General features: G+C 41.5%; 1 protein-coding gene across 2 annotated transcripts; it reads left to right on the top strand.

Annotated features, from left to right (window-relative positions):
* The first annotated feature begins 4660 nt into the window (after positions 1 to 4660).
* On the top strand, positions 4661 to 18977 carry sf1 (splicing factor 1). Of its 2 annotated transcripts, none has more exons than XM_066718739.1 (12): positions 4661 to 5143; positions 6113 to 6244; positions 9308 to 9383; positions 13691 to 13843; positions 14165 to 14254; positions 14523 to 14706; positions 14866 to 14981; positions 15492 to 15599; positions 15869 to 16046; positions 16492 to 16720; positions 16862 to 17026; positions 18487 to 18977. In XM_066718739.1, exons 1-12 carry the CDS (start codon positions 4861 to 4863, stop codon positions 18834 to 18836), a joined length of 2064 nt encoding a protein of 687 aa, XP_066574836.1. In that variant the 5' UTR covers positions 4661 to 4860; the 3' UTR covers positions 18837 to 18977. The 2 variants fall into 2 exon arrangements, with proteins under 2 accessions (XP_066574836.1, XP_066574837.1); XM_066718740.1 differs by lacking the exon at positions 4661 to 5143 and adding an exon at positions 5415 to 5436.
* The last annotated feature ends 232 nt before the right edge of the window (positions 18978 to 19209 follow it).

Here is a 19209-nt window from a genome sequence, read left to right as displayed (position 1 = left end):
CACCAGTGTTGTTCTTTTAGAACCCTTTGTGTCACGCACTGGGAGTGGACTTCTTTGAGCAGAAGCAGTGTCAGCCTTTACAGTTCCTGCTACATTTTTAGCTTTTACTTTTCGCCCTTTGCAGTCAGACCCCATCGTCGGCTTTGTGTGTATGTGCATGTGCGTGTAAATAGCTCTTTATTCTTCACGATCATCAGAGCACTCCGTAAGTTGATGTATAATGTAGATTTTCACACATTTTAACTGAAATACCTTTTTACATAAGGTGACACCTTTTTGTATATAATATATATATATACACACTGCAGTTACTGTCATAGAATCCCAACATTTTTGGTGTCAATTACAGACCCGCAATTAACATTTAGTACAATTTAGTGTTGTGAACTGTACTTTAAAAGAAACATGATCGATGACGACTTGAATGAATTGAAAGCTGGCTTACCGACAGGTATGGTTTGATGAAAACCAAGCAGGTGGGTTTATTGATTTTAACAATAATTGCTTAAGAATGACCTACAAAGGAACTTCTCTTCACAACAAGCTTTGCATTCACACAGCTGTTGCTTCGCATCTTACCTTTTGGCCCAAGCCCAGGAAAGTTTTGCAGACACATTCAAACTAGCACTCTTCCTTCATAACAAATGTAAACCATACCTTATTTAATAGCCAAATTTGCAGTGAATTTTTTTACATTTTATTTTTAACGTGACACACAGTATTAAACGTTGTGTGGGTGCGCTGTTTCTGTCTGTTTGCGTATTTTCTTTGGTTCCATAAAGATGACGCACAATCCCCCTCACTGCAGTGTTCAATACCTGTGCTTGCTTGTCAGGACCCTGAAATGGCTGAAAATCGATACAAATTTAGTTTTTATATGGGCATTTTGGAGAGCAGTTTTAAATCATGTATAAATGTAAAATTATTCCTTTTGTAGTGGAGGCTATCAACGCACATCCTTCTTGCAAGTACTGAAGGCTTCATAGCATGTGAATTGTCATGCAGGAGCAAGGCTGGACCAGATTTCCTTTGTCAGTAATAATAATGCAGTTTATTAATTGTGGCTTTAGTAATTTCTGAACTTTTGGGACTTGCAGCTTTCTAAATCAGTTGTTCAGTCAAGTGAACTGAAAGCGAATGGCTGTTTATTACAGTCTGGTTACTGGGGTGCTTTTCATTAGATTATATTTTCCACAAGGTTAGTATAATTGAAATGGTGTGTAAGCACAAAGTCCCAAATGGTGTATTCTATGCTTTAAGGAATTTACATTTGTATAGTTTACAATTGCCCTCTGGAATACCTGTTGGTATTATTATTGCAATGTGAAATGATGTACGGATCCTGACAAAGCAAGGGTTTTGAATATTGTGTTCAGGGGATTTATGCGAGACCCTTGAAGCATTTTAGAAGGAAGGTTGTATTATGGTATGGGCGATCCTGTTTCTGTAAAAAAATTTTTTTTTTTTTTTTTTTTTAATAAAATTTTAAAACAAAATGGAAAGCATTATGTTCATCCTTATCATTCTTGAGAAGCTTACTTGTAATTAACCAGTTCTCCCACCCCCACCACACTTCACACATTCACAGTACTTTTTCTTTTAACTGGGGGGGTGTATGTTTTAAGTTTAACTGATTTATCCTAGTAACCATTTCCCAGTTTGTAACTAAACCTTTCGGAGGACGTGTAACACAGAGGTCCTGAGGTCGTTAAATCCCAGGACTCTTTCTGAGAAGAGTAAGCAAGCTACCACTCAGACCTGGCCGAATTCCCAGTCGGCCTTCCTAGAAAATCCCTAGGGGATCTGCCCGTTACTGCAGTTTTCACAGTAACTCGAGAGATGGTTGGGGTAAGGCTCTACCAGGTCCTGGTAATGCTCCAGAGCTCACTGGCACCTGGTTTCCCACAGGAGGTGCTGATGAGTGGCAAGTATAGGAAACCCTGACCATCTCTGATGCCTCACATCTTTTGGAAATGGTTTGCCAGAGTTTTGTTGGCTCTTGAGGATTCCTGGTCCACAGTGGAAATGATAAACCCAGATTTTAATCTAAAGGATCTGCACTTACGGAGCAAGCCCATACTGCTCAAGCCATCCTAGGGTCCTGGAACCCTTACAATATTTTACTCATTTTGTGTGTTTGTATCATACAATATAAAACACTTAACTGATCAATTACACATTACCATATGTGTGTATGTATGTGTATATATAAATGAGCATGCAATTTCATATGTTTTATTAAATAATTGCTGGAAATATGTTGGGGGGGAAATGCATACATGAAATGCATTGACTGGAAAAGAGACTACACCGAAACAAGTGCAGCAGTGCATTGATAAAGGCTGATGGTGATATATGTATGATCTATATATCAGTCATTATCAGTCCACTGCTGCACTTGTTTGGGTGTAGTGTCTCTTTTCCAGTCAGTGCATTTCATGTATGCATTTCCCCCCAACATATTTCCAGTAATATAGGTATTTTTTTAATCTCATCCATCCTATGGCAACTTTTGTCCATCTTTGTGTTCTTGCAATCTGTCATTTTAATGTTTAAATGTTGTATAAGGATGTCACTTAAGTCTACACCTTTCTGTGCTTATTTGTGATCTTTGCAGTTTGTGTCACTTTTGTGTTTAGTGACCAGGATTCAGAGCCATGGGTCAGCACACAATAATCAAAGACTTTTCTCCTCAGGCAAGTCGGTCGATTTCCTTTTGATCACGTGCCACTTATTCCAAATGTACCCCATCCCATTTTCACACTCCTTTTGATTACTTCTGTAAGACCTCCATCTGCATTGATGTGTTGGTTGTCCAAGGTAGACATAACTTTAATTGTATTAGTTTTAACAAAGCTGTTGTACATGACTGTTCTTACTCAAGTTCATTTTGAGTCCAGTTGTCTTAATTGCATCTGAGAGTTCTGGAATTTATATTTGTATATACAGACAGGTGACAAATTAAAGGAAAAACCTGAATAAATGAGTGCAGGAACATAGCAATTGTAGATGCCTTCAAACAGGCATACTGCATGATACAATTAATCCATTAACATCCTATCCTGCTCTGTGGCATGTATAAAAATGCTGAGCAAGCTCAGTTGACCGCCATTTTGGATCAAGATGGCAAGAGGAAAGGATCCAAGTGTCTTTGAAAGAGGGGTCATTATTGGGTCAGACGCTCAACTGGCTCATGTTCTGGACAAGTGGGCGAGTGCATGTGTGGTGACACCAAGAGAACAGTACAGGCCTGACTGTGACCTCTACAGTGAGGGGGTCTGGAGGCTCTGTTATGTTGTGGGGTGCATTTGTCACCTTAGAGGGAAGGGTCACTGCAAATCATTACAAAGTTATTCTGAGTGATCACCTTTATCCTATGGTGACACATTTCTATCCTGATGGGAGTGGTCTCTTCCAGGATGACAGTGCCCCCATGCACAGGGCACAAGGGTCACTGAATGGTGTGATGAGTATGAAAATGATGTGATGCATATGCTATGGCCTTTGCAGTCACCAGATCTCAACCCAATTGAACACCTATGGGAGATTTTGGACCGACGTGTTAGCCAGCGCTCTCCACCACCATCATCAAAACATCAAATGAGGGAATATCTTTTGGAAGAATGGTGTTCATCCCTCCAGTAGAGTCCATAGACTCATATAATCTATGCCAAGAGCATTGAAGCTGTTCAGGTAGTTTGTAGTGCCCAACACCTTACTGAGACACTTTGTTTTTTCCTTTAATTTGTCACCCATCTATGTGTATGTATATCTATATATACATATATGCACTTTTCTATATATGTTTGGCTGCTTTGGTTTTTGACTAAAGAAGTTAAAAAACAGCCACTTGTCACATAACAGGGTAAAATGAGTACTTGTTAAGTACAGAAGTTCTACCTTTTAAATAAATAACCATACAGCCACCAACAAAAATCTCTTCTCCCAGTATATTCTACTATGCAGAACAACCAGGTAAGGTGGAGTGAAAAAAGGTGAGTGTGGCTGTATTTCAAATTGTTATAGCGAGCGAAGAACCTCTTTATATGGAACATGACATGGAAGCCACTGAAATTAAAATGACATAATTTTCATGATCAACACATCATTAGTATATATCTTTGTTTCCAAATGAAACGTACAAAGTTCAAATGAAATAAAGTTTTGAAACATGGTGTGAAACTCTTTGCTGATCAAGATGTGCCATATTATACCCAGGACAACACTACATAATAATGTGAGTTGTCCAAACCTTACACATTTTCTGCATGAACTTACACACAATGTTTGTACAGGCCAATTTAGCGACAAATTTGTTTATAGCAATAGCCAGCACTAATCATAATAGTGAACACCACGGTATCGTATTTCATTTAAAACAGCATTTATCTGCGGTTTCTTCCAACCCAGACTCGGCACATGACGTCATGATCAATACAAGTGCGTCAGGACCTTCGACCTCTTCTAAGCTAACACGCCATTGGGTGAAATTCTAACAGGCAGTTAGAGCATCCAATCATCTTTCGACAAAAAAGCTAGGCGGCGAGGGGAGTGCGAGCTGTCTTCGCCAACGAACCAATGACAAATAGGAAAGCGTTTGAACGGCACTCGTCTACGCCAATGGGAGGGCGCGTTGCAGTAGTTGTTCCTCCTTTGTGTCGCGCCGTACGCCATGCCAAGTACGCGGTAAGAAGAAGAAGGTTCTGGAGCCGAGAGAGAAAAAAAAGAAAAAAGAAACCCGTTCATTTCGCCACTACCGGCTTTGCGTTTGTTATTTTTTTAATATTTAAATTTTAAATCCGTTTATTTTTGTATTTTTAATCGTGCTTTATTTTCCAACTTTGAGAATTTCGTCGTGAAATGGCGACGGGAGCTAATGCGACCCCGCTGGGGAAGCTGCACCCGAGTATCGGCGCCAAGCGAGGCTTTGAAGCCGGGCCCGGTGCTGGCTTGATGGCTCCGCCGGGGCCTCCAGTGCCGTTCCCGCCGCCTCCCAGTTTCCAGCAGCCTCCGCCGCCTCCTGTTCCTTTTCCTCCGAGCCATCAGTTCCCTCTACCCGCCGGGGCCGTGTTCCCCCCGCCACCACCGCAGCAGCAGCAGCCCCAGCAACCGCAAGGGGGTGGGATGCAGTCTGGCGGCGGAGGTGAGTATGCAACACCGAGGATGCGCTGAGGCCTATTGCGGAAATATTGTGTTGCACTTTGGGACAGACATTTAAATATATAAACACAAACAAACAGTCCGATCCAAATACACCCCAACCCAGTTGAAGTATGCAAAAAAAAAGTATAGTATATTGGTTAGGGTAGATCTGTTATCATGTTTAGACATCTCTCCGCGTACCTTTGTACTTTAAACCCGCGACCGCAATGCAGGACTCCACGTGTGTCTGTGCTCTTGTGCGTGCTCTTCGACACACGGATTTGAAATGACCAGGTTATTTGTGTGATTGCGGTGATATAGTATGTGTGAGTGTATGAGGTGGGAGAAATGTTGTTTGTGTATTTAGCACCAGAGACCAACCGTATCGCTGCTCTGCTGTAAACGGGACATTTGGCCTCCAGTATTGTTCTGCGGGAGACCATTCGTCCAGGAGCAGTGTGGGGAGCCCGTAAAGAAAGGCAATGCACGCAGCTGCTTTAGTAACCACAAGACCTCCTTTGCATTAACAAATCGAAAATGGCAAGCCAACGACGTCTGTACTGTAGAGAAGTGGTTCCCAACCCTGCTCCTGCAGGACCCCCTACCATGCTGCTGTTTTTCCAACCGAGCTCTACTAACTACGAACTACTAACTCCATAAATCGGAGCCTTTTCATTCTAAACAGTAGAAGTTTGAAGTTGTGTAGAATTTTATAAAGAACTAACTTATTACACAATCTAAAAAGACAAATATGAGCAGATTGTTAATTCAATTTAAGTAATTGAGAGCTTGATTGGAACAAAAACCAGCAGGGTAGGCCCTCCAGGACCAGGGTTGGGGCCCTCTGCTAGTCAGAGCACCGTATGGTCAACACAGAGACGCCAGTGCCAGCAGGTTCTCAGCTGTGAGAGGTAGGATTGACCACTCGCATTTCAGTTTTTCAAAAAAGCCTTCCCTTACTTTCCACCAGATTTCGGCCAGAAAAAGTCCCGTAAAAGGAGCCGCTGGAGCAGCGAGACTCCGGACCAGAAGACCGTGATTCCAGGGATGCCCACTGTCATCCCTCCTGGCCTCACACGCGAGCAAGAGAGAGCCTATATAGGTAAATGTCCAAACGCCCACCTTCCTCTCAGATGTATGCTGCAATATGTATCACATTTAATTTTACTACTTAATATTTAACAGAGACAACACAAAACATCAAATGTATGGATTATTCATCCTAGACCAGGTGCATCTGCCATTTTTTTTTTTAAATCTATAATTTTCCTATTTGTATTTGTCTGTGTGTGTCAGGTTTTCTAACCAGGGTTTTTCCATTTTATGCATTTTGAAGCTGTCTGGTGTACAGCTGATGCAGTTGAGTTTATCAGTAAGAACTTTACCTAATACTTGAAACTGACATTTTGGACCGCTTTCCTTCTCAGTACTTATTGTATCTGAATTCCGCTGAGGTTTGTAGATTTCAGTATGTGAGCGTGTTTGAAGATAAAATTGAAATCTATGAAATGGCTACCTAAAATGAGTACAATTTTAAATATGGACTTGATCTTTAGTTAAGTGACAGCAATTAACAGACCCTTCTACTTGCTGGATACTTATGTACAATTGTATAGTCATTTGCAGAGAATGGCAGAGACAAGAAATGAATAATAATAGCAATGATTGTTTAATGAGACTTAATCAAATCACTGTCAGGGATTAGACATTGAGTAACAATGAATTGGATGATGGAATTACTAGAAAAGGTGATTTAAGGCTTTAACTTGGCAAGGATTTGTAAGGATTCTTGCATGGCTCTGTCATCTAAAATGTAACAATAGTACATTTGAAAGCTCCCCATATAAGTTTTTTGCCGTGACCTTTTCTTGTTTGTATATGTAATTCAGGTTATTTACTTGAATCTTCTCTTACAGAAGTATGTTCCATGACCCTGCATAACAAAATATATGGTCTCTTGTCTTGGAGGTTTTGTTCTTATTTCAGGATACTTTTTTGGTCTGTAAATGAAATGGTTAAATTGATTTTTCTTTTAGGGCATTTTAATCTTGTATATAGCAAAGTTCTTACTGATAAAGCTCAGATTCCAGTTTCTAATTCCCTGTCAGCCTACTAACAGTTGATGTCGAGTTGTTTTCTTAAATACCTTGAAAACAATCAACCAGGGGATGCTATGTCCTTCATTTGGAGAACAGGTCTTTGTGACATTAAGGTTTGCATACCACTGGGCATCCATTAGCAAATACAATAATGCCAGTCGCTTTGCATGTGAACCAAGGGTATCACCCGCTAATCTTCCTTTTGGTGTGTGTTTTTGTATTTTCTTGTATAGTCTGTTTCTTGTGTTCCATCTGTATGCATGGGATTTTACAGTGATACAGCTTTTAAAGCCATTTTCACAACTCCGTAACCATAACAAACCAGTATGGAGGTGTTCTTCAGCGCCATTGTGCACCACATATTGGATTTGCATCGGCGACAGAAGGAGTTGAGGAGTAGCAAATCCTCTTTACCAGGCCCTTGCCTTCAGTACCATGGAAGCTCGTTTTGCAGCTTTGACGTGCTCTAAGTGGAGCACATCTTATCACAGCGTAGACTTATCCGCTCTCAAGGATTCTGCTTCTAGACTGGGAGAGATGTGGTTGATACACTATATGTGAGTTGTGTGGTGACCGGGAACACAAAGCTAATCCTTTGAAACCCAAAGGGATCTTTTTCCATCTACACCTCTTTTGAAAATTGGATGTAAACTCTTAATTGTAGAATGTTTGCCTTAGGTTTGTTGTAAAGGCTGGACAAGGTGCTGCAGTTATTTATTTAAAAGCAGGTGAGTTGGGGTGTAACCAGTCAATAACAGTGTTATTGATTTTTGTCCAGTCGTTGTTAATGGTTGATCTTCCTTTGGTATGTAAACGTGTTTTACAACTTTTATTTATGTGGATGTTGTTCACTGTTTGTTTCTCTGGTCATTCATGGTAATAAATTGTGACCACCATTATAACTGCACTGGAAAGGTGTTTGTGCAATAGAACTGAAGTGCGATGAGGCCATTTACTACACTAGCATGACCGCTGGTTTCACTGAAACTGACCTGCAGCCATAAAGTCCTCATTTGTATTTAACACCCTTGTAAGCTCTTACATTTTGTTTGTCAAGGCTGATCAGATTGGCTCACTTCTTTTTCCTTCCCTGTGCAGGGGTATGGGTTTCTGCTGTTTCTCGCCAGAGATTTAAAATTGGTATTTTCAAATCTACATAGACCCCGGAAGGCACTCTAATTTGAAATCTGTTATATGGTTTTGGACACTTTTAATGGCCTTAATGCAGGTTTCAGTATTGAACTGAAATGCTTTTAAATAACCTGCATGTTTGAAATTGATCTCCACCTGCTAAGCAGAGTTCAGAATATTAGTCATTTTCAGCTGTAGTGGGACAAGGAGCAAGTACAGAGCTTACAATGACAGATGCCTATTTGTACTATGAAACAGCTTTCTATGATGTGCATTTCAGGTTACCCTATAAAGCCTAAAGCCTCTGTTTTTGGACTCTGTACAATATTTAATATGGATTCTTGTGGCACCTTAAATGTTACAAGCTTTCTGTGCTTGATGCTCTCTGGTTTTATTTTGTATTTAAACCCTGAAAATGGGCAAATATTCTTAATGTTCAAGGCTGGCCTTATATGGAACCATAATCTTTGATTGCTGTTGAAATAATGCTTAGCTTTAACCCTTCTCCCCTTACTGGGAAGGGTCCTTTTCAATCTTGTCTCTTGGGGGTATGGGGAATTGCATAAGTTTATCATAATTTAAATGTCTTTAAGGCTGTCTATAGGTTATCAATGATTAAAGGAGAATGTATTCTTGCCTAGTCTTTTAGTAAACCTTTTAGTAGAAAACCACTACTCCAGCGTCATTGCCCGTGCAGTGCAGTTCTTAGTGAATTGGGAAAGGTTACATTTCGTAGGAACTGCAGAAACGTAATTCCTTTCTTGTTCTCCTGTTGTCTTTTTTTTTTTTTTTTTTTTTCTTCCAATCATACATTACTACTTTGCAAATAAATCACAGTGCTCATGTATTGAAACCGTGTTTACAGCTGTTGTTTTGCTGGTAACCATATCTCTTTCCGTCCTTCTTGTTTTCTTTCCTAACCTGATTTCTTCCAGTCCAACTGCAGATCGAAGACCTGACTCGCAAACTGCGTACAGGAGACCTGGGAATCCCTGTTAACCCTGAGGACAGGTTGGGCAAAGCTTTTAACCCACGAACAGTAACATTTTTACCTTTTGTTTACTTAAATGCAAAGTGTTCATGAGTGCTTTTCTGGAGGGACGTTAGAACAGGTATAGCAGGGACTGGGTTTACGTTGTCAGTCAATCCTGGTATGGTACATCTCCTAACCAGTGTTTAATACCAGATTTAATGACCTGTTTTTTTATTTAGTGAAAGCTTTCCATTCTTTCTCTACATCTCCCTTGTCTTTTTTGCATTTTACATCGGTCATCTATTTAATTTAAGGGGGTTTAATTTTGACGACATACCAGAAATATTTTATATATATTTATCATGCAAATCGAAGCAAGTTTTGTTGTACCTGGTCATGATGAGATTTTCACTGTGTGGGCAATGTGTATATGACATTAGTCCAGTACTGGACTATCAAAGTTAAAATCACTAATAAAAATGACTTCTGTAAATAGGAGATGTAAAGAAATAATTAGAAATGCTTAAAATAGCGCAGAAATCAGGTCATTAATTTGTCAATTCTTTAGACAATTGATATACTTGTACGGTTTTAAAAAATGCGTGATGGTTCCCAGATGCACCATAAGCTTAATTTCTGGTTCAAAACATTTTTGAATGCCGTCCCTCCCAATTGATAGTGATCATGCATACCGTAAGACTTCCAATACTTGCTGGGTCTCAAATAGCAGCCGGTCTCCAATAGTCGCCAGGTTACGCCACTTTCTTGTTTTCAGTAAATATATATATATACTGTATATTTAAAAAAAAAAACACCTGATGGTGTATTTCTCAATAACATATATACACACGTACACATGTATAGCTCTATATTTGTTTGCTGTTAATTGTAGTGATTGAACTAACTGTCAGTTGTGAGAAACAATGCATTAATGAAGTATAATGTTGATGGTTTGGTTTTAAGCATATTTCCACAGTGTTGTTGGTGATTTTTGTTTATTTAGCGAGAGTTCAAAGTATATGGAATCTTAGACTGCTAACAGAATTACAGGTGTCTTGTTTTCAATCCAGTGTGTAGTTCATCATACATTATATACACCTATTAGCCTCCTTCTACAATGAAGCAATGTGTCCAGGCTCTTCTTACCCTGCATGAGTCTGCAATGTCTTTTTATTTATGAATGTTTAATACAATCACCGGTCTCCAATTGATGCCAGGGCTTCTTGCAGTTATTTGGAATAAATGCCGGCAGCGTTTAATTGAAGTTTTACGATATATGGTTATCTATGACCTACACTGTCAGTGTTTTCTGTGCTTAAAGGAATTACAGCTTTCAAGTTATATGTAACTTGTATGGAGTAGATAGATTTGTTCAGTAAGCATATTATCCTAAAAGACATCAGTAGTGGTCCTGTAATAGCGTACATATGATGAATTAGGGAATTCTAGGATGGCACTGTAGTGCAGACCCTACATCTGTCTCCATGGAGAAATCAGCTCAAACTACTTGGATATTGAGCATACTTATCTGGTGCAACAGCTTATTTACCATTTCCTGATCTTAAGTTTATGCATTACAAAACGCACAGAATACAAAATCTATTGTTAGAGAGGCTGTAGCTTTAGGCTGTTTAAAGGTGTTCTATGCCCTGTGCTTTTTTTATAGAAAACCTCACTGGGGTTGAATTGCATTTAAAGTTATTTAAAATGGAGAATATGGTAGTTAATCCCGATTTCACGTAAATATTTGTAGATTTAATAACTTGCAACCAACCAAATTAGACATGGTGAATGTAATTCCTTCTAGCACAATGATCTAAATGGTGAAAAGCCTTTAACATCAGGTTATGGACAAATCTGTTTAAGCCAAATTAAGATCTGTGAGTTGATATGGAGTTATTACTACCAAGCCTCTGATGGTTAAGAGCTTAGGACATTTAGGGAGCACTAACCAATATGACCCAGTTCCCTTTCTATGGATCATAATTGCCATGAAAATTTAATTCCACATAATCGTAACATTGAGTTGCATCCCCCCCCCCCCCCCCCCCCCGGTTTCTGGTTTCATTAGTGGTTTTAAGTGATGCTCCAGATGAATGTGAAAGTGACTGTGTAGAAGAAAGTTTTATGATGAAAGCTTGAAGGTGTTTGATAAAAACGGAGATGCTGAGCAGCTGTGGTGGTGGAAGGCAGCTCCATCATCCTAACTGTAGACCGAATCTGTCACATTTTACTTTCAACTGCAAATTCAGTAAAATCCATTTAAGTACCTAAAATCACCAAAGTTTTTCTCCTTTTTATTATAACACCTTCAACACGTTAATATCTCCTCTTTGATCATAACTTTTTTTTTTTTTAATTGACAAACTATTTAGATAGTTGGTGCTGATATTGAACTCTTAGAAATGTTTGGTTAATCTTCCCTTAACCTTGATGTAGTACAGAGGGATAGGAAATGCTCTTTTTGCTGTAGACTGGTTTGATAGGTGTAATAAGATTTTGTTTTTGGACACCAATTACATTTTAAATGCAGGTTCTACATTGTCTCCAGCAACACCTATACTCGTGGTGTCATGTATATATAGATTTTCTTCATGGAAACCTGAACTGGAAGCAAAGTTGCCTGAAACATGACCACTTTCAAAAACCATAATGATCGCATCTCCTGATTTGGTCTGAAATGGTTTGTGTATAACAAGGGTTCAGGATTCCAGTCTTCTAATGTTTTGAATTTACTTTTGTAAAATATAAACGTTATAACGAACTACCCAGTACTGAATTTAAATGACTAATAGGATTAATCTCGGGGTCTCTGGGCCTCTGCACCCTTGCTATGCTTTATGTAGTAAAATGAATTCAATTTGATGTAGATAATGAGGCTGGTAAGCATTTTTTTTTTTCTATATCTAAAAGCAGTTTACCAGTCTCATTGCAAAATTTTCTTCATCTGTACAAACACAAACGTAAGGATTTTTATTTCCCCCCCCACCCACATTTTTTTACAGCATAAACACTTGACATTCACTCCAGGAACCCTAATTTCCCCCTACTTTTGAGAAGTTTATTGGTTTCTTCCCATTAAAATATGAAGTAACGGTAGCCTAATTAAAAGCAGGGTTTTCCAGGTTGTCACCGATGGATTTTCGACACTGAGTCAAGGGAAGCTTTTTTTTTTTTTCTCCTCCTCCATCTCCTTAATGGTTTTCATGGGCCGGCTGTCAGAACGGGCTCTTTTTGGGAGGGCTTGTTGCATAACAAGAAAAAAAAAAAAAAAAATTACAGACAAAGAAAAAAATAACTTTTTTCTCTCTAACCAAATTCCCCCACTCTAACCTTTTTCAAGCGCAGAGCCTTTTACACAGCGAAACGTGTGAGACACAAGGTTCAGCAGTCAAGATTGGAGTAGGAGCCTGGTGTTTTTAACCCATCTGGCTTTTACACATCCTATTCTTAACTAAAATACGACAACCTTCCTACCTGGCTTATTTTCCCCTTTAGGATTAACCTTTTTTTGTTTTGTTTTAATTTAAACGCTTTAAATTACTATGATTCCTCTCGATGCATCATGGTATCCTGTACGTCATTGGTTGGGTTAGTGCTTAACATCTGAAACAGAACATGGGTCTGGGGTCTGAGCTCAGGCATAAGCTACCCCCCCATTCCCCCTCTCTTTTGCTGCTCCCCACCCAGCTGTCAGTACGGGATCTGTAGAGGGGGATTTTCAGCCTGATGCAGCCGCTGATTCCCAAAGTTATCGGGGCTTTGGAAGGATGATAGTCCTAGGTTTGGACACTGGCATTTTAGTAGCTGTGCTGGGGGCTGGAAATAAGAGTAAGTAGAAACTGAATTGGCAGAGGGACAATCCTGTTTGATATTCAAATTTCATACCTGCAATGGCTCCAAAGTCCTGTAGATGCCCCCCTGATTTTAATATTTCTAAGCTTGATACGTGTCCTTCATTTGTGTCCAACTTGTAGTCCATAAACCATTCCCACAGGCATGTGCTATATGGTGGAGAAGACTTCCATATCTCGCCTGCTAAAGGGGAATGTAAATGCTTGCACTTCACTTCTGTTTAATGGTCTCAACTTATGGTAATTTTTTTTTGTTTCCATTCACCGCTCCGAGATGAGTTGGTAAACAGGTTTTCTTCCCTGTTCTCTGGAGTTTGAGTGAAAAGTATTTTGTTGTGGAAGCTTAATTTTCAATTCTAGGCTAGCCAGTCATAGGGACGTTGTTTTTCTGTGTTTTCTTCCCTCTCCTCCTCGAAAGAGAGATCTTAATAGCCACTCGTCTTTCTGCTTTACCTCCCCTGCCCCCCCACCTGCTCCCTTGTCTTCTACAGGTCTCCCTCTCCGGAGCCGATCTATAACAGCGAGGGTAAGCGGCTGAACACGCGCGAGTACCGCACACGCAAGAAGCTGGAGGAGGAGCGGCACACGCTCATCCAGGAGATGGTGGGGCTCAACCCAGAGTTCAAGCCTCCAGCAGACTACAAGTAGGGAGGATGTGTGAATTGCAGTGTTGATGGTCTTTGTTTCTGAGTTGAGTTGAGTGTTTGACTGTGGAAAAGGTTTTGATTAGGTTTTATTTACTCATCTGACATTTGTTCAAAGTACTGGATTTGTCTAACATCATGAATTATTTTACTTTAGCCCATAGCATGGCTCACTGGTTTTGAGTTGTAATGGTCCATGTGGATGTAAAGTGTTACATCTGCTACGTTGAACTGAAAAGGATGCTTTCTAGTACGGAGTAATCCCAGAGGAGGTTTTATTTATGACTGGATGTGTTAATAACCCGCTTCCCTCCCCTGTAGGCCCCCGGCCACCCGGGTTAGCGACAAGGTAATGATTCCTCAGGATGAGTATCCAGAGATCAACTTCGTGGGCCTCCTGATTGGACCACGGTAAGAGTCAGGCAGCGCATACTAGTGAATGTTAAAGGGGTCAGAACATTGTTGCTGTATAAAGGGAGACAATTGGATAGTATGCTAAACCAAAAATAACATTTTACTACTAACTGCCTTATATTTTGAGTTCCAAATGGAATTTTATGGCGTTTCATGCCTCTTCCTCTTATACTGTTTCTGTTCCAGTTTTGTCTACCCAGTGTAAGAACGTTTTTGACATGAAGAATGCCTTCATATAGTTTTATTAAATTTCTTTCATCCGCAGTGGAAACACCCTGAAGAACATCGAGAAGGAGTGCAGTGCTAAGATCATGATCCGGGGAAAGGGCTCTGTAAAGGAGGGTAAGGTGGGCCGCAAGGATGGCCAGATGCTGCCGGGAGAGGATGAGCCGCTTCACGCCCTGGTAACCGCGAATACGATGGAGAACGTGAAGAAGGCTGTGGAGCAGGTGGGCACCATGGGGGTCAAGTTCTTGGAGCCTAGCGCTCTGTGTACAATTTCTTGTTTGAGTTTAAGGGTTTGGGATTTTGCTCTGCATTGTCATCACCCCTGATCTTCTCCAGCTCTTATTGCACACTGATGACCCTGTGACCGTTGTGTATATCAGATTCGCAACATCCTAAAGCAAGGCATCGAGACCCCGGAGGATCAGAACGACCTGCGCAAGATGCAACTGAGGGAACTGGCCCGGCTCAATGGGACCCTGCGGGAAGATGACAACAGGTGGGTGTCTGGCCGTCTCCCTTTCACTGTCCCCGATCTTAATCTTAGTCTTAAACCCTTATACCTTGTCTTTAATGCCTATTGTCATTTGTACAGTTTGAAGTGTTTTGAATGACCTGTTGAAATCATTTTAGATGGCCATTTAAAGGTCAAAGTTGAGTTCTTATAAGACCATTTAAAGATCATGTATTTTTGATTAAATTACATTGTGTGTGTGATATATAAATTCCCTTATGTGAACATGGCTGTAACAGTATTAAAAAATACAAAGAGAAATCGGCCATTGTGTCTCAGGTGGCATACTTTGTATAACTCCAGGCCTCTACAGCTGCAGATATTAATTTGACTAAAGAGTCCAATCAGATGTAATTTTTTAATTGAAATTCTTAATTAGTTGCGATTTCAGAATGCATGTGAAACTTGCAGGAACTTGTCCTTGAAGGACAGCAGTTGCCCGTCCACAGTTGCAGAACGCACTGACGTCTCCGATCTTCCTGTTCTTGTTTGCAGGATCCTGAGGCCCTGGCAGAGCTCTGAGCCGCGCAGCATCACCAACACCACAGTCTGTACCAAGTGTGGAGGGGCTGGGCACATCTCCTCTGACTGCAAGTTCACCAGGTTAGACAGTGAGCCCAGCTTTACCTGTAATACCACTGTGTTGGCAGTGATCGGGTTTGCCCATCAGAAACACTGGCACACAAGTCTATTCCAAGGTTTTTAGAGTAAGGGCATTTCGGTTGCAAAGCTTTGTTGCTGGTGCATTTAGATGTATTAAAGCTGAGAACAATGTGGAAAAAAAAAAATGTATTTGAATGAATGAATGCAGTGGAGGATGTTTTCAAATTGTGCGTAGTGCAGTATTGGTGCCAGGTCTAACCTGTGAGCAGCTCTTTTGCCCCCAGGCAGGGAGAACCGCAGTCGGCCCAGGATAAGGCCCGGATGGACAAGGAGTACCTGTCCCTGATGGCTGAGCTCGGTGAGGCCCCTGTCCCCTCCTCCGGGGGACACTCCAGCAATCCCAGTGGCCCACGAGGCTCCGGACTGGGCAACAATCAGCAGCAAATGGTGAGACAGCAGCCAGGGTGGCCAGTTTAGTGACTGTTCCTTCTACACTAATTTGATTTTCAGCTTGTACTTGTAATTTAGTCATTTATAAGATCGCACTTATACAACGTTTAGTCATACTCTTGCCTTTGCATTACTAGCACTTGTATTGCTTATTTTGATTTCCCCCATGCTCCCTTTCCCTTAGTTCTTAACTCTGACTTAACATCTTGTCTGCTTTTACAAACTAGGATGTAGGACATAATATATTGTTTACTGTGTATCTTGTAAATTGTATTATGCCTTGAACTACACTGTATTATTGCACTTTGTATTGCTCTTACTAAGAAATAAATAATAATGATTGATTCTCAGATATAGCCTGAAACCTTGTAGTGTGCTTCTCCATCTTGTGTGTGTCAATTATACGTTGGATTTTAATTCTTGTTGTGTTCTGTTGGTGCAGAACCGTCCCCCCTGGATGAACTCTGGCCATTCTGAGAATCGACACTTTTCCAACATGCACGGGGGGGGTCACAGTGGCCATGGAGGGCATCACAACTACCCCCCACCCATGCCCAACATGGGTGGGCCCCACATGCCCCCCAACCCCAATGGCCCCCCACCCCCATGGATGCAGCCTCCCCCTCCACCGATGAACCAGGGGCCTGGTCCACATGGACACCATCACATGGGTAAGTCCTTCTGAGCTGTTGCTCTGAAGTGTGTAGGCAGGAGTGTCTAAGAAATTAACCCTGTTGAATAGTGAAGTGATGAGGATGAATGGTACTGTCCTCTTCCATCTCTAAAGCAATTTTATCCCACTCTACCTCCAGGTTTGTTGCCACCCCCCATGGGTTTGATGCCGCCGCCTCCCCCGCCCCCCAACAGCCAGCCTCCACCGCCACCCTCTGCGCCACTGCCTCCGTGGCAGCAGCAGGCCCCGCCTCCCCCTCCTACCAGCAGCATGGCAACCAGTGCCCCCCTGCCCTGGCAGCAGAGTACGTACACATTGCCTTCGTACCCGGTTTCACTCAGCCTTAATTTTGTATCAGTGATTCATACAAACTAGACGACTGAAGGTGTGGAATGAATGTGCCAGAATGGGATATCAGTATGGGAGTAGGTTTCCTTACAAAATAGTTATTACATTAAGTGCAGTTAATTATGGGTGTAGAATATTATAGGATATCATAGGAAACGTTGCGTACCCGTAGGCTAGCCCGTATGGTCTGTGCGAACAGTGTATGAGAGAGCCTTCCGGCTTATGGAAAGGTCTGTTGTGGAAGCCCGAGGTGAGTTGGTGCAAGTCTGTATACATGTGCTACTGCTGCTGCAATTGCAGTGGTTAGTGTTCCAAATAGAGTAAGGTTAATTGATTTTAAAAATAGAACAAAAGGACTTCATTTCCGATTTAATTAAAATTCATGAGGGAAATTCAATACGAGTAAAACTGTTTGAAATGTTATTCCTCTATCTTAATCTCATGGCACTGTCTAGCCCTGTTTTCCCTTTCCCCAAATGGGTGTGCATTAGAAATGGTTGGGTTATATCAAAAGCATTTTTCGCCCTTAAAATGCAAATCTGCAACAGATGTCATTCATGGAGACCATGCATACATTCACATATATATATATATGTGTGTATGTGTGTGTTTCAGTGTATTTATGTGGTAGGGGAATTGGGCATTCAGTTCAGACCCACGCTGGCTTGGGTTACTCCAGTGTGAACAGGAAAAGCAAATGCAGGCGTTCGGCCGGCTGCTCTAACCTCTGTGTTGCCAGGCTGCCTGAAACATGTGCTCTCCTGAGGAACTTTGTTTTCTAATATTGAAGCTAAAAGTAAGTAATGGATGGTTTTGCATTACACATGTTCTGTATTCGTAGTAGTAATCAGGTTATGGCTGGATTGATTTTATACTTTTATTCCAAAACCAGCTTTTCAGTGCAATCAGACTTTGCCCAGCTGTATGTCCTCTAAAGGATTTGTGAAGATTGAAAACCTGGCTATTATAACTAGGGTAATTGTACACAATGTGCTATTTTTGTTGTCATTTTGTTCAATTTCCCTGCTGATGTGGTCTGCATAAGACATTAGCATTAGATGACCTTCACTCATATGCAGGAAGTTAGTCACCCTGAAAATGATGTTCAGATTAGTTGGCAGTTCCAGTAACCCCTCTTCACTTAGTTGCAGTGCTGTGCTGTGCTCTTAAGGAGCTGCAGAGTCTCCTGTGTTGTGTAGGTTATTGAGTTAGAATGAGAACCGATCACACTGACATTGACTGACAATCCGGTGTGTTCATTTTACTGTACTGGCTTTGTTTTATGGCAATCTGTCCATGAAATAACCTTTACATTTCACAAACCCCTTAGGAATGTCTTTATATTTTAACTTGTTTTAACCCCAGGTTTTCTCCTATTGACTCCTAGTGTAACTCTTCCCCCCCTTTCTGTTTTAGACACCATCACTACCTCAACCCCAGGCTCTGGGAATCTGCCCCCCTGGCAGCAGCAGCAGCAACAGCAGCAGCAGCAATCCTCTGGGGGCTCCTCCGCTCAGCCGCCGCCTCCCATGGGCAACCCCTCCCTGGTTCCACCCCCGCCCGGTGTCCAGCCCCCGCTCCCTCCCGGGGCTCCTCCTCCCCCACCCCCGCCGCCCCCAGGCTCAGCAGGCATGATCTATGCCCCGCCACCCCCCCCTCCGCCCATGGATCCCTCCAGCTTTGTCACGATGATGGGGATGGGGGTCCCCGGCATGCCTCCATTTGGCATGCCACCTGCACCACCCCCTCCGCCCCCACAGAACTAAATTTCTTACACACCCTCTCAAGCCCTGTGGAGCTGCTGTGGTTAAAGGGCTCCATGTTTGATACCGGGGTGGGGGGGGCTACCTCACCTGATCTGAAATCTCAATCTATAGTTTTTAGACAAACTAAAACAATTATTTTCATGCTGGATTTCCACACAGGGCATTCCTATAAAAAACTTAATTTTCAGAAATGTAGTGCACCACACAGTACACTTAATTTAAAATCTTGTAGCTCCCCCCATGCTGTGCAGTGGTACCCAGCATCGTTCTTCTGTGCTCTGCTCTTTGTACAGATCAGTTTTGTTAAATCATTCTTCTGTGTGAAATCTGACCTGAAACACAAGGTTCCATGTTAATGTTTCACAGTCAAGTT

Source organism: Amia ocellicauda, chromosome 12 (genome assembly GCF_036373705.1).
Source record: "Amia ocellicauda isolate fAmiCal2 chromosome 12, fAmiCal2.hap1, whole genome shotgun sequence".
Classification (NCBI taxonomy): Eukaryota; Metazoa; Chordata; class Actinopteri; order Amiiformes; family Amiidae; genus Amia; species Amia ocellicauda.
This window is presented reverse-complemented; position numbering and strand designations above follow the sequence as displayed.